This window comes from Octopus bimaculoides, chromosome 22, assembly GCF_001194135.2.
Source record: "Octopus bimaculoides isolate UCB-OBI-ISO-001 chromosome 22, ASM119413v2, whole genome shotgun sequence".
In the NCBI taxonomy this organism is placed as follows: Eukaryota; Metazoa; Mollusca; class Cephalopoda; order Octopoda; family Octopodidae; genus Octopus; species Octopus bimaculoides.
This window is the reverse complement of record NC_069002.1, coordinates 25,179,508-25,194,158: the sequence shown is the minus strand read 5'-3', so window position 1 is coordinate 25,194,158 and position 14,651 is coordinate 25,179,508. Positions and strand designations below refer to the sequence as shown.

The window sequence follows — 14,651 nt, the reverse complement described above, 5'->3', positions numbered from 1 at the left end:
TATATATATATATATATATATTATATATCTGTGTGTGTATCCGTACGTGTTCGTGTCTGTGTTTGTCCCATCGACACCGCTTGATAACCGGTGTCGATGGATTTACATCCCCGTAACTGAGTGGTTCAGCAAGAGAGACCGACAGAATAAAGTCCAGGCTTAAAAAAAAAACAAAACAAAAAAAGTACCGTGGTCGGGTTCATTCGACGAAAGAATACTTCAAGGTGGTGCACCAGCATGGCCGCAGTCCAATGACTAATGTAAGTAAAAGATATTAAATTTAGTGAAATGTCACAGATACTTACCTGGTGTTACGATTGTTTCGAAACCAGTCTTGAATCGTTGAATGTAGCTGATGATCCACGCTGCTGAGCATCGTGGCCCTGTTAGATTCACACAACGTTAAAGCCATTCCATTGTTAATCTCTATACTGTACGTGATCAATGAAACTGTCTGGTGTCCACTAGCGTTAGAATTTAATAATACGAGGAGTGTGGTTGCTGTAAATAACAATGACAATAATTCAACAATAATCGCGATTTTGATGATGAAGGATATATCAATGATGATGATGAGGACGATGATGATGGTATAATAATAATAATAATAATAATAATGATAATAATAATAATAATAATAATAATAATAATAATAAAGTGATGAAAAATGATGTAGACCCAAAATGTCGATATTGCAACGATGAGATTGAAACAGTGGACCACCTAATCTCTAGGTGTAAGGTTTTAGCACCTGTAGAGTACAAATCAAATCATGACAGAGTTGGCCAGTACCTACACTGGATAATGTGTCGGCATTATAAAATCAAAACTGCTGACAAATGGTACAAGCACCATCCTGAGGTTGTAACTGAGGGAGAAAATGTAACAATTCTTTGGGACTTCCCAGTATGTACAGACCGGACCATCAAAGCAAATAAACCAGATATTGTTGTGAAAGACCAAAGCAATAAAGTCTGTTTATTAATTGACATGAGCAAACTCTGTGACCATAATATCTCTGGCAAAAGAATTTGATAAGCTCAGAAAATATAAAAATTTGCTAATCGAAATCGGAAAGATGTAGCATTTCAAGACAGTTACAATATTAATGATTGTTGGAGCACTTGAACTTATCAAAAAAGGAACTGAAAATTATTTAAGAATAATCCCTGGTGTACCATCCATGCAAGAGGTGCAAAAGATTGTCTTAACTAGCAACTGGTCACACGTATTGAGAAGAGCCTTGTTGCTGTAAATTTTCTCTCGTTTTTATCCCTTTATTTTCTTTACTTTTTTAGTTTTTACTTTTCTCCTTCTCTGTTTTTCTTTTCCTTTTTCTCTATCACATGACTTTGTAAATGAACAACCTGGTGTGTTTATTTTAATGGCCTACCAATGTATACAGTGCGTTTCTCTGCCCTAGGTGTCAGGAAGACACTCGGCAAGAAATGGAAACAAAATTGAAAGATAATAATGAAAATAATGATGATGATGGTGATGATGATGATGATGATGATGATGATGATGATGATGATGATGATGATGATGATGATGATGATAATAATAATAATAATAATAATAATAATAATAATAATAATAATAATAATAATAATGATGATGATGAGGGAAAGGATCAGAAGAGAATGTTATCACAGGGTGAGAGCAATACTCAAGACAGAGCTGAATGCAAGAAACAAGATCGAAGAGATCAATACTTTAGCCATACCAGTCGTGACTTACAGTTTCAATATCATTAACTGGTCAATTACTGAAACATGTAATCTTGACAGAAAAATACAAAAACTGTTGACAATGCACAGAATGAACCACCCTAAGGCAGATATAGAATGACTTTATCTGCCAAGAAAAGAGGGAGGCCGTGGATTTTTACAACTGGAATTAACAATGAAGATTGCCACAATTGGCCTAAACACCTATCTGGAAAACTTTGATGACTGGATATTAAAACTTGTCTCAAAACATGAAAACAAGAAAGCATCAAACTCAGTAACAAAACAGGCAAAGAGATATCTAAGTGAGAATTAGATGTACTGGAAACAAATACAGAAAAAGCTGAGCATATGAAAACCCGTGCTAAAAATGCTGCCTTAGATATTCTGACTGATAAATGGCAAGGAAAACCTCTCAATGGCAAATATCTAAAGAGAGCTAATAACGCTGATGTTGACAAAGCCCTTAGCCATCAATGGTTAGCGTCTTTGGGCTTAAAATCAGAAACAGAAGGGTTTATCATAGCAGCCCAAGATCAATGCCTACCTATAAGGAACTATCAGGCCAACATATTAAAGAACGGCAGAAGTCCAACATGTCGTGTATGTCAACAATAAAATGAAACCATTGATCATGTTGTCTCCATGTGCAGTCTGCTTGCACCTACCGAATATCTCAACAGGCATGATAGAGCAGCACAATATATTCACTGGGTAATTTGCAAAAACCTGGACCTGCCCCATGATAAAAACTGGTGGGAACACAAACCACCTCCAGTGCTTGAAAATGATCACATCTCACTCCTCTGGAATTTCACCGTTCAAACTGACAGAAAGATAGATGCGAATAGGTCAGACATTGTATTGAAAGACTTCAGACAAAAATCATGCCTCCTCATTGATGTGACTGTCCCAATCGATATAAACGTATCGGTCAAGACCTAACAAAAACTGCGCAAGTATAAAGATCTTGAAATAGAAATTAGCATGTGGAACCTCTGAAGACTAAAACAATACTTGTTGTCACGGGTGTCATAGGAATGATAGCAAAAGGGTCTGATTCCAACCTAGCTCAGACACCAGGAAACCTCAAAAGGGCAGAAATTAAACGGTAGTGCTCATGGGAAATAACCATATCGTACCTAAAATACTGTCTATGTAATCACAAATTTTAAAACAAAATTATAATTTTCTTATGTTTTTTTAAAACATTCTCTAGAACAATACTTTGTGCATAGGCATAACACCAACTTGAACTTCTAACTTGTCTCTTGAGGTATCTGGGTGAGACTTGGCGTCATCTTTTTCAAATACAGAGCAAAAATCAAACATATAATAATAATAATAATAATAATAATAATAATAATAATAATAATAATAATAATAATAATGATTAGAGAATAATCAAGAGAATAGATTGATAAATATGGAGACTTGAGAATTGAGATCACCAAGATGTGGCAGCCACAAGAGTCAAAGATAAAGGTTGTCCCTATTGTCATCGGAGCATTGGGTTCAATATCACCCAAGCTGAAGAAGCATCTGGAAACTTCAGAAGTATTCTACAATCTTGGTGTAATGCAAAAATGGCATTACTTGAAACTGCACGCATATTGCGTAAAGTACTGAATGTCTGTGGTCCTTGTTGTGACTTGACAGACAATACAAACCCCCGGTAGACACAATATCTTCAATCAACAACATCACGATATTGGATACTGTGCGACGTCTTAAATAATGATGATGATGATTATGATGATGATAATAATAATAATAATAATAATAATAATAATAATAATAATAATAATAATAATAATAATAATGAAAATGAAAAAGAAAGAAATCACTCTGTGCATGAGAATGCTGATGATGCAAATAGCGAAGGTAATTTAGGTGGACAAATGACAATAAATGTCGAAGAAAAACAATGAAGAAGAGGATATTCTGGAAATGCTGCGAGGTATAATGTTTGGTGTGAACGATGAAATGCAACCAAATGTAAAGTATATGGACAAAGAAAAAGTAAGGTGAGCCACAGGCAAAATGGTGTTTTGAGTTTGGTCAAAATAAAGAAAATTAGCGAAATAAACCAGCTGATCATAGCTGCTGCAAATGTTGTAGCTGACATAATATAATGCAAGCGGAAGACTGTTGAAGAAAAGAAAGGGCAGGAAAAGAAAGAGTCCAACTGGAGAAAGAAAGTACAAAGGAAGTTGGAAAAGACACGAAAAGAACTGAGGAAATGAAGTGGGACAATGAGAGGAGAGCTCAAGAATGAGGTGGTAATCAGAAAATTGAATGGACAGCACAGGTTAGAAGAGACGGAAAAACAAACTGTATATGAAGTGTTACAAAGGGTGACAACGTTAAAGGTCAAATTGAAAAGATATGATGCAAGATGCAAAGGTTTTGAGAAATAAAGGGGGAATAACATCAGGAAGTGATTCTTGATGCGGAAGAAATTAAAGTATCTTGGGTAGAACTTTGCAACAGGCCAGTGAGACATGAAAAAGTGCAGAGTGGCTAACACAGGTGTAGAGACATCATGCAACTGTACCTAGACAAAATGGACGTCAGAATTGATATGCATTTAGTGAGACTGAAATTTAAAAATTACCAAATTGAAAAGGACCCGGATGCAGTACAAGATTATTGGCTGAAAAATTTTATACAGTGGTGCATCAGCATGGCCGCAGCTCTGAGCTGAAACTTTGAAAAGAAAAAAAAAAGTTGCATGAAAGGACCGCTGCACAACTTAATGAATGTTGTTATGTCCCAAAGACCTCTTGAAATGTAAATTGGTGCCAAATCTTTTTACCTATAACCTCTTCATCACTTATGCGGAACAGAAAGGATGCAGGTAGCAAAATAGGGCAACTAAAGACTAGTTATGTCTTTACAGGCTGGTGGTCTTAGAATGAATAACATTCGCTAAGTAATTGGCAAAGAGTTGGTAATGAAATACAAACTTTGGTAACTATTAGACCTAGCTCTTTGAAACCGCGAGCACGCTGTAGTGGGCGCCATTTTGTTTGGTTATACCTCTGGAGAACGCAAAATGGGCGGTCAAATGGTTTTTGCGTTTAGGGCTCACTAATTGGCCGAAACATGGAATTTTATCAACCGTAAAACAAAACTACGTGACCGCCCTCCTTTGTGACTTTCAGGGGTCTAGTCAAACAAGATCACTCCCGTTAGAGCGAACTTGTAGGGTTCAAATTGTTAAGCATCTACTTTCTCGCATAATAGCATGCTCCACAATCACAGCGTATGACGGACGCGTTCCTAACATGGCGCAAAACTAATATTAAACCATTTAAACAGGTGAATAATTTGTTAAAGTTCTGTAGTGTCAAATTATACCAAGAGGAAGAAATAAGGTGTAAATTTGAAACATCGTCGAGATAGTTTGACTTACCAGAAAGAACACGGAACATGTAAGCAAGACGTTTTGCTGAAGTAACTGCCATCCTGCTTTATAAAATAACTACGACGAAATTAGTTTATCTGTAACGACGAAAGAAACACATTGAAAGGTTATCAATAGTAACATAGCAAGAATGGAATTCAATTGTCTAATAGAATAACGTGAGAGAATTATTGAAAAAAAAAAGAAGAAAAAACGGTAATTTTATAATCAGTATACTGATATTAAATAAAGTAATTTAAATGTATATAGTGGAATGACACGCAAACCACCTTCTGAAAATTGCTCTTTAATATAGGATTGAAACCTATTTACAGAATGTGGAGATCGTAAAAGTCTCCTTGGCATACAGATCAAACGAAATAATTGGATACAATGTTTCCACTTCTCGGTCCAATCAAGAACGCAACCGATATAAGATGATACACACGTAAGTGTTCTTCGCACATACGTACACACACGTGCGCACACACACACACACACACACACACACACACACAAACCCGCGCACATGCATACAAGTTTTACACACACGCACACACACACGCGCACACACATGTATATATATATATATATATATATATATATATATATATATATATATATATATATATATATATGTGTGTGTGTGTGTGTATATACATTTTTATGTATACTTTTTGTGTATAAACACATACGCACGTATATGTGTACATAGCATGCACTTGTCGATATGTATTGTTTTTATCGATAAATTTTTGGCAGGTTGCTAATTACCTATCTTGTTCAGATATATATTTTAGCAGTTTCCTATTGAAGATTGATTTTACTATATGTTAACCACTTAACCCATCGCTACACTTCATGTGTTTACATAACTATTGGTTTTTGCTTTAACACAATGTACATTTTATAAATGACAATGGCACAACAGCACTGCCGTAGTTGACTTTGTTTAATAACTTCTAAAACAACAATTGATGTAAGTTCATCATAAAGTTATACCTGTCTATTTCGGAACGTCCTGTCACCTGGATTTTTTTGAGAGGTCTTGTATTAGGTAGGTGGGGTGAGCCACAATATCATTTGTAGAAACAATGTTGTGACAATAATTCAAGCTAGGACTTCTCTGTACCTCTACAACTCCTCCATATATGAATGTAAAATAGCAACAATCCATTTGATGTTAGCATGGGTAGCTGCGGTGGAGCTGAGGTACAGAAACTGGTTTCATTACTCATCCTAGATATACTAACAAGCAAATAACACCGGCCAGTGGGATGTACAGTGACGATGACTCGCTGTCATGCGTCACCACCAGTATGGCTGTAGACTTACTCAGTGACCACGTTTAAAACCACGATCTGATTCTTGGGTGGTGTTATTAAATTTCACTCTGTTGCATGTATTCGAAACATATCTTTAGCTTGAAGATAAATCAGTTGATGCAAGACTTCTATTTCAGTAACCTAGGTGTCGCGTATTGCTCTTGCAACAAAAGAGTTTATTTATTTAATTTTATCTTTGAGGGAGAAGAAACCTTATTTTCATTTGTCAGTTTTTATTAGTCTGTGAATTGCTTGGTTATTTACACGTTAATTCAAGAGCAAGTAGTTGAGTTACCCCCAAAACTGAACCCACATTTTTGAACGATCATTTAAATTTCACGATTAGTCTTGTACGGATGTAAATTATCTTCCAAAAAGTAGAATTGATTTTCTTGCTTCTGCAGTACTTTTTCAATATCTCCTGTAAGTACGGTTTTCATATCCACAAAAAGTATTTGATTTTTGCTCTTGTAAAGAGATAAAATCATGAAATATATGGCGCGGGGTATTGTGCCATACAAGCACTACAATAACGCGATGCAGCCACCGAGCTGATCACCTTTTATCCGCAACAGCGTATTTAACAATGTGAAACTAAGAACATTTAGTTTCGTATCATTACAACACTATGAACCTTGATAACTTTCTACCTTTCCCCATTAGTCTCTAAGTCACTACAAAAATATCATGGACGTTACCCTTCTTCCTATGATAACACCTCGCATCACATAAATTGAACATACATTAGACAAGTAAAAGATTAAAGGATTAGATTATAATAGAACTCTGTAATCTTAACGTGGATATATTATAGAAAGCCAAAAAACTGCGGTATTCGTTATAAGAAAGCATCTCGTATAAACGTATAGTGCTACAAAGCACAGAAATATTAGCAACAAACGAAAAGCGTCCAACAACGGCGATGGAATTGTTAAATTCAGATTTCTGCTCGTTTGAGCTTCATCAGTAGCAAGTATCCACAAGCAACCACATGCTCAGATGCTTCCTCGAGACGAATACAGCACTTTTCTGGCTTTCTACAGTATATCTACATTAAATGAGATATACAGAATGCTATTTTCAACTAATACTGCTTTCGCCGCTAATAACGAATTTTTATACGGCCTTCTGGATATTTGCGACACCAGTGGTTTCTTCATCACTACTTTTCTATATTGATAGAAGCTAAATTTGTTTAAACACATGCAGTTGTTAGTGGATACTTGTTATCGATGAAGCTCAAATCCAGATATCTAGATTTAGCGATCCCATCGCCGCTATCGGATGTTTTCATCTGCTATTTGTATTTTACTGTACTTTTAGCACTATATGTCTATGTGAGTCGCTTTCTCGAGACGAATAACGCAATTTCATAGCTTTCTACAGCATATCCACGTTAAGTATGATATAGAGAATGCTATTTTGAATTAACACTGTTTTCGTCGCTAATATCGAATTAAATTATAATACTCAGGAAATTCAGCTGCAACAGCTCATACACTATCAACTTAAGCATAGTTAATGGATATAAAATTAGACTTAGAAATCGGTAAACATCAACGGTCATCTTTCATATAACTTTAAAAACTTGAATATCTACAATTTGTTTTGAATATTTAAAATCTGTTTTTAGTCTGATTATTCGAATATGTACCCATCCCTTTTTTAACAAGAACTCTCTTAAACGCCTCTAACTTAAGCAACTTCAAAATTAAGCGACTCTCTTAATTTCTTTTCGCCTCTCGAACATATCCAGGAAAAATTGAAGTGTCACCAAAATCCAAAACTCAGAACACATTCCAGAACTGATAACAAACGCAGAAGATAAGCAACTGTCATATTTACAAATTGCACAATTACGCAAAAGGTAAAAAAAAACACATTAACGGAACATGTATTTATTTCTATCGGTAATTAAAACAGAACAAGCTGAGTCGGATCTCTTCAAGGTTTCCCACCGCGCTCATTGATCACTGTTAGCAAACACATATCTGACCACTGCTGACCGAATGGATGTGCAGCCACTCCTTTGTCCATCCCCTGTCAGCATCTGTTTAACCTATTTATAGACTGGTGATATCTGGCTGTGTATCCACCGAGCTGCGTCTCTTCCTCCTACTATCCACCCAACTCTCATGTACTTATGACTATCTCAAACACAAGGCTAACAATATTTCATAATATTACTCAGCGGTAGGAGCAAAGCCAGCAGAATTAGCTTTGTTGGTCCCCGACAGCAGCTCATAAAGTAATTACAATAAGAATGATGATAAGGGCGACACTGTTGCTATGGCTACACAGGGTGGCTGCAAGGACAGGCAAATCGACAGTGGTAAGGGTAATCGACGATGGCTACGGCTGCTGCAATGACATGGTGGCGGTGATTGTAGCGGCAATAACAGTAGAAGTGATAATAATGAGAGAGATAGTAACAACCGTTTCTATATTAGCGACACAGGGCTTAATATTAATATCAATGATATTTCCCCTCTCATTAATTCAATCCCTTTTCAATTTTACTTCTGCAGTTTGGATTACTTCCAAGGTTTGATTTACTTTGTTCTTTCGGTTTCAATTGCCTTACCAGACGCGTAAATAATTTCATTTAACTCAATTTGAAACAAAACAAAAGTTCAAACAGTGCACCAGATCGCTTGTCCTATGCGCATTCCTCAGGGGAGAACCAGCTTAGGGTCGAAAAGTCATCCACTGGCACAAACTCTTCTAATACGAATCTGGATTCTCACTTGAATAGGAGCTACTCCACCTCGAGCCCTCAAAATTAACTACCACAGCCATCACAGAAAGAAAAATGTAAGAAGCTCAAATGGACTCGGGCGTGTATAAAGAATATACGCTTATTATTATGCATTAGAGAGGCCATCTGAAGAGAGACACAGGCAAACTCCTACAAAATATGGAGATCACGAAACCAAGACAGCAGACCCTATTTGGATGAAAGCAAATTAGCAAATGTTAGGAGGAATATCTTTAGAAATAATAGACTCACAGATAGTGAAATAATCACGATCAAGCGCGCTGAAGAAAATGATCTAAACATAAGACAGGAAAGAAATGAAGAATCGGATGAAGAGAGTAGCCTGCCGCGAGTTTTAATTGAAAGACCTTCATCTGACCGAAACACGCAGAGCCCTGAAGAAATATGAAACTCTGATAAAAATAGCCAGGAGTATTTGAAGGCCACACATTTGCTGAAGAACACAGAGAGTCTCTGATAGAAATGAAGTAGAAAATTCTGAATAAGCTTGCTGGTGTAAGACATGCAAGTGTGAGTGATAGAGAGTCACTTCATAAACTCTCAAACACAAGTCTGGGAAGAATTACAATAGTAGACCTGAGGATAACACCCACGAAGGCTCATAATGGAAATCCCCCAGTAAAGATAGCGTACCAAATATCTGGGAAACGTTAGTTCAGCTATTCAATGAAATTACGAGAAATCCTAAGAAAACACCTGACTGGTTAGCAAATGGTATTACTTACCTACTCTCAAAGAATAATGAAACCATAGCTTCAAAACCTATCGGCCTATAAACTATTTATGAACCTCTTATAAAATTTGAACATCCATCCTCGCGGAGAAAAACATGTTTTTATGGAACAGAACGATATTTTATCCACTGAACAAGAAGAGTGTCGACGAGGCTCATATGGATGCAAAGATTAACTCCTAATTATTTGCATGATCCTTGAGAATTGTCATAAGAAGCGCGGAAATCTCAGTTCTGTAGGAACGGATTACAAAAAAGCCTTTGTCAGCATACCGTATTCATGGATCTTGATGTCACTGGATATCTTCAAAATAAATTTCTCCTGTAATTTCAAACTTCCTGAAGCATAATATGTCAGTGTGGAATACGAATCTCCAATTATAATGGAGTATTGACTTCAGACAATATCAACATCAACTCTGGTATTTTTCAAAATAACTCAGTTTCACCTCTAATTTTCTGCACAGTTCTAATACCCCTTACAAGTGAACTTAATAGAACAGGGTGTGGCTATAAAATTGACAATAAGAAAATAAGCCATCAGCAAAGATAATAATGAGCTTGAAGGCCTATTACGTACTGTGTAAGTGCTGAGTGATGACACCGGGATGGAATTTGGTCTTGATAAATGTGTCAAGGCTACTTTCCAGAAAGGAAAATAGAAGACTTCAAATTCAGTCGTGTTAGATATCAACACAGTTATAAAAGAACTTGAGCAGGAACAAACTTACAAATACTTACAAATGAGGGCTCTAGCATTCTGCATGCAAGCATGACAGAGAAGATGAGGAAAAAATGTTACAGGGGAGTTTGAACAGTCCTGAAATCTGAGTTAAATGCGCATAACAGGTTCCAGTTGTTATTGAACTGGAATATCAGTGAAATAAAAGAAAATTGACAGAAAAATACGTATGCTGCTGACTTGTAATAAATGGCACCACCCAAAGCAGACATGGATTGGCTTTACTTTCCCAGAGCCCAAGGAGGTCTATAAGAGGTTGAGGAGGTGCTGGTAGTGCTGGTAATCTTATCTTACAGTCTGAGCAGTGCATGCCATTAGTTTCATTTGGAAATTTTAGGAAAGTCTCACCTCCCTTCTGTATTGTGACTCCATCTGACGTGCTACAGCATGCGTTTCCTGATCTTGAGAAAGTATCATCTCGCTTGCCTTCAGACTCCATTTAATATGCTGCAGCATGCATTTGCTGATCTTAGGAAAGTCTCATCTCCCTTCTGTATTGAGACACCATTTGATGTGCTGTAGCATGTGTTTGTTGATGTTGAAAAAGTCTCATCTTCCGTCTCTCTTAAGACTCCATTTAATGTGCTGCAGCATACGTTTGCTGATGCTGGGAAAGTCTCATCTCCCTTAGCATGCATTTGCTGATCTTGACAAAGTCTCATCTCTTTTCTCTCTTGAGACTCTCACCTTAAGTTTTCTATAATCCTCGTCGCTTTGTAGTTGTTTCTGGAGAGATTACATCTTTTTTTGGAGGCATCTTTCAATATTGTAGACAAAAAATTATGAACATAGAAAAAATTATACATTAATCTTTATTTTTGTAAGCAGTTGTATGTATGTAGTATAAACAATATTATAGTCTTATCAAAAGTGAAAGAGCAAAAGTGAAACAATATTATAGTGTTACGAAATGTGAAAGAATAAAAGTGAAACTATTATACCCCTGAAAAGAAATCGAAAGGGTTGTATAGAGGGGGACTACAGCCCCCTATATGGGCAAGTGCTAAAATTTCACCTCCCTAGAAGCTTCCCCGAGTAATGAAAAACCTTCATGCCAAATTTGGTTCTATAATTTGGTACATATTGATCCAGCGGTTTGGCCGTGCATAGAGGAAACACACACACACACACACACACATACACACACACACACACGCACACACACACACACACACACACACACACACACACAAACACAAACACACACACACACGCACACACAGTGAATTTTATAATGTATCAGATTGACATTACTTTTTGCATATGTTTATAATCCAAGATAGCCACCGTTTGATTTTACTGTAGTCCTTAACCTTTTCGTAGATGAAGATAATGACTTTTTATGTTTAAATGATGCGTAAGGGCACATGCCGCACCCGGAACACAAGTAATCATTTAGGGATTCTACGAAGCATTTTAAAAGCTGCTCAGTTGAGTCGTAACAGAACTATAGTCAACCTCTATGAAATACACACACATGAACATAAATGACAAACAGCAGTCGGAGATTGTAATGGGTGTGCAATAATATACAGAAGATGACATTAGTATAAGCAGTGTCTAGGACAAGTTCGCTAGTCACAATGGCTTGTTTATTTCGCATCACTATGTCTTATTTACAGTTAAATAGGATAAAGTTTAATAATTAAATACCTTGGCTACGGCTACAATGGAGCGCAAAGATGCTATTGTTTGAGGATCTTACGAGGCAACATGGATCTCCCTACTGGTTGTATGCTGCCCACTGACCGCTAAACACTGACCCTTCACATACAGCCTTAACCCATTTCTATTGATTGTACGCTGACCCATCTACTCAGCCCTCCTCTTTCATGCAGTGTCTAAGTTCTAACAAAGGGGTATTGCTGATTTGAAAGCCAGCGCTTATTTTTTTTATTATTGTTGCTATCATATGTTTAATTAAGACACAGGGAACCAGCATTTTAAAGAATTTGGCAGTCTAGAATAGATAGGGTCAACGCTATACACTATGAAAAGCAGGCGATCGCCTGGGACGCTAACATCGAAGGGCACCTCATAAATACTGAATAACTTACTCAAAATTTCGTAATCCAACTAAAACACACGAAAACTTCGTAATAAACGGAGTAGGTGAGATCGTGACCAGTAGAACAGAGGGCAAAGTGCAGGAGACGAAGGGACAATAAAGTATTATCACGTGTCACACATTTCGGTTTGAAAACATTTCAAATATCACAGTTAGTAGATTTCCATGGTGATTTTCTTCATCATAATTATAAATTTTCGACTGCGTTTTTCTTTTACAGCTACAGTAAAAATGTTCATGTTTAAAAGAAGCTGTTGGAAAAACCGGAGAAAAATTGTGGGGGCTGGTGAAAGGATGTATATTGTAGGGGTGGAGAAGGGGGTCGACATTGTAGGAATGAGAGAAGGGGGTACACAGTGTAGAGCTTGGAGAAGAGGACGCACAGTGCAGGAATGAGAGAAGAGGATGTACATTGTAGGGATGGGAAGAGAGGGTGAACAAACCATAGGGCTGAGAGAAAAGGGTGCTCAATGTAGAATTTGGAGAAATGGGCTCGCAACTATGTGATTGTCCTTGGGAGCGGAATATCCTGGTACCTGGGTATTAAGATATTTATTTCATCCAGAAGTACTTAGAGGAAAAGGTGTTATGTTTTAAAAGACAGAGTTATGGGAGTTTGTGATGTTCATTACTTTCTTGTGGAGATTATTAATATTGGTTTCAAATCTTAGCACAAGACTAGCAATTTCGTGGGACGGGATAACACGATCACATCGACTCCCAGTGCTAGAATGGTGTTAGACTGGTTCTTATTTTATCGAGCCCGAAAGGATGAATGGTAAAGTCGACCCCGGTGGCATTTGAACTTAAGGACGGACGAAATGTTGCCAAGCATTCCACTCGGTGTGCTAACGATTCTGCCAGTTCGCTGGCTTTCAAATATAACTAAAATTGGTTTCCAATTCTGGCATCAAGGCCAGCAATTTCGTGGAACGGGGTTAACTCGATTGCATCGACCCCAGCGTTCTACTGGATCTTATTTTATCGACCTCGAAAGAGATGAATGGCAAAGTCGATCCCGGTGGAATTTGAACTCTGAACGTGACGGCGGACGAAATGCCGCTAAGCATTTCGCTAGGTTCGGAAACGATTCTACCAGCTCACCACCTTGGAGATGAATAAATATTGAAAAAATGAAGCATAAATGATTTTCTGAGAATATAAAAATATTATTATATGATTATGGTAACAGTATTAAAAATTCTTACCTCCGTGAATAACTGTAGTTCTCTCCTATTTATCACAAGCTATGCATCCGAAATTTGTTGTTTTTGTTCGTATTGCTACCACTTATTATTATTATTATTATTATTATTATTATTATTATTATTATTATTATTATTATTATTATTATTATTATCGTTATTGTTTGTTGTTTTGATGTTGCTGTCGTGAATATTTTCGTTGCTTACATTTACGTCGTGGAAAGTGCTAGAGATAACGCTCTTCGCACGATATTCATCAAACGTTTTTCAGTGAGTTATTAGTAACTATTACATACATAGATACGCACGCACACACACACACACACACACACACACACACACATTCATACATGTACATGTGTTTATGTGTATGTATGAGTATTGTGCATATGCGCGTACGTGAATGCGTGAGTGTGTGTCTGTGTATGTGTGTGTGTGTGTGTGTGTGTGCGCGCGCGCGCACGCGTCGGGTGGTGGGGGTGGTAGTGATGCGTGCACGTGCTTGGCAACGCTTTCACATAAGTAAAAACCTTATACATCAGTGTCAATACTAGAAACTATCACAGCTGAGGTGGGAGACCTTGTATTTCTTTCTTTCTTTCTTTCTTTCTTTCTTTCTTTCTTTCTCTTTTCTATTTGATTCTGGGATAATCAATAATA

At 37.0% G+C, this 14,651-nt stretch overlaps 1 protein-coding gene across 1 annotated transcript in view; it reads right to left on the bottom strand.

Annotated features, from left to right (window-relative positions):
- Nucleotides 1–14,343, bottom strand: part of LOC106873133 (uncharacterized) — a 53,045-nt gene extending 38,702 nt beyond the window's left edge. Inside the window, exons 1-3 of the mRNA XM_052975659.1 lie at nucleotides 13,995–14,343; nucleotides 5,149–5,237; nucleotides 306–501 (exon numbers count right to left, since the gene is read on the bottom strand). Of these exons, the coding sequence (XP_052831619.1) occupies nucleotides 306–501; nucleotides 5,149–5,200 (248 nt within the window). The 5' untranslated portion in view covers nucleotides 5,201–5,237; nucleotides 13,995–14,343. The remainder of the gene's footprint in view (nucleotides 1–305; nucleotides 502–5,148; nucleotides 5,238–13,994) is intronic.
- Between the last annotated feature and the right edge of the window lie 308 nt (nucleotides 14,344–14,651).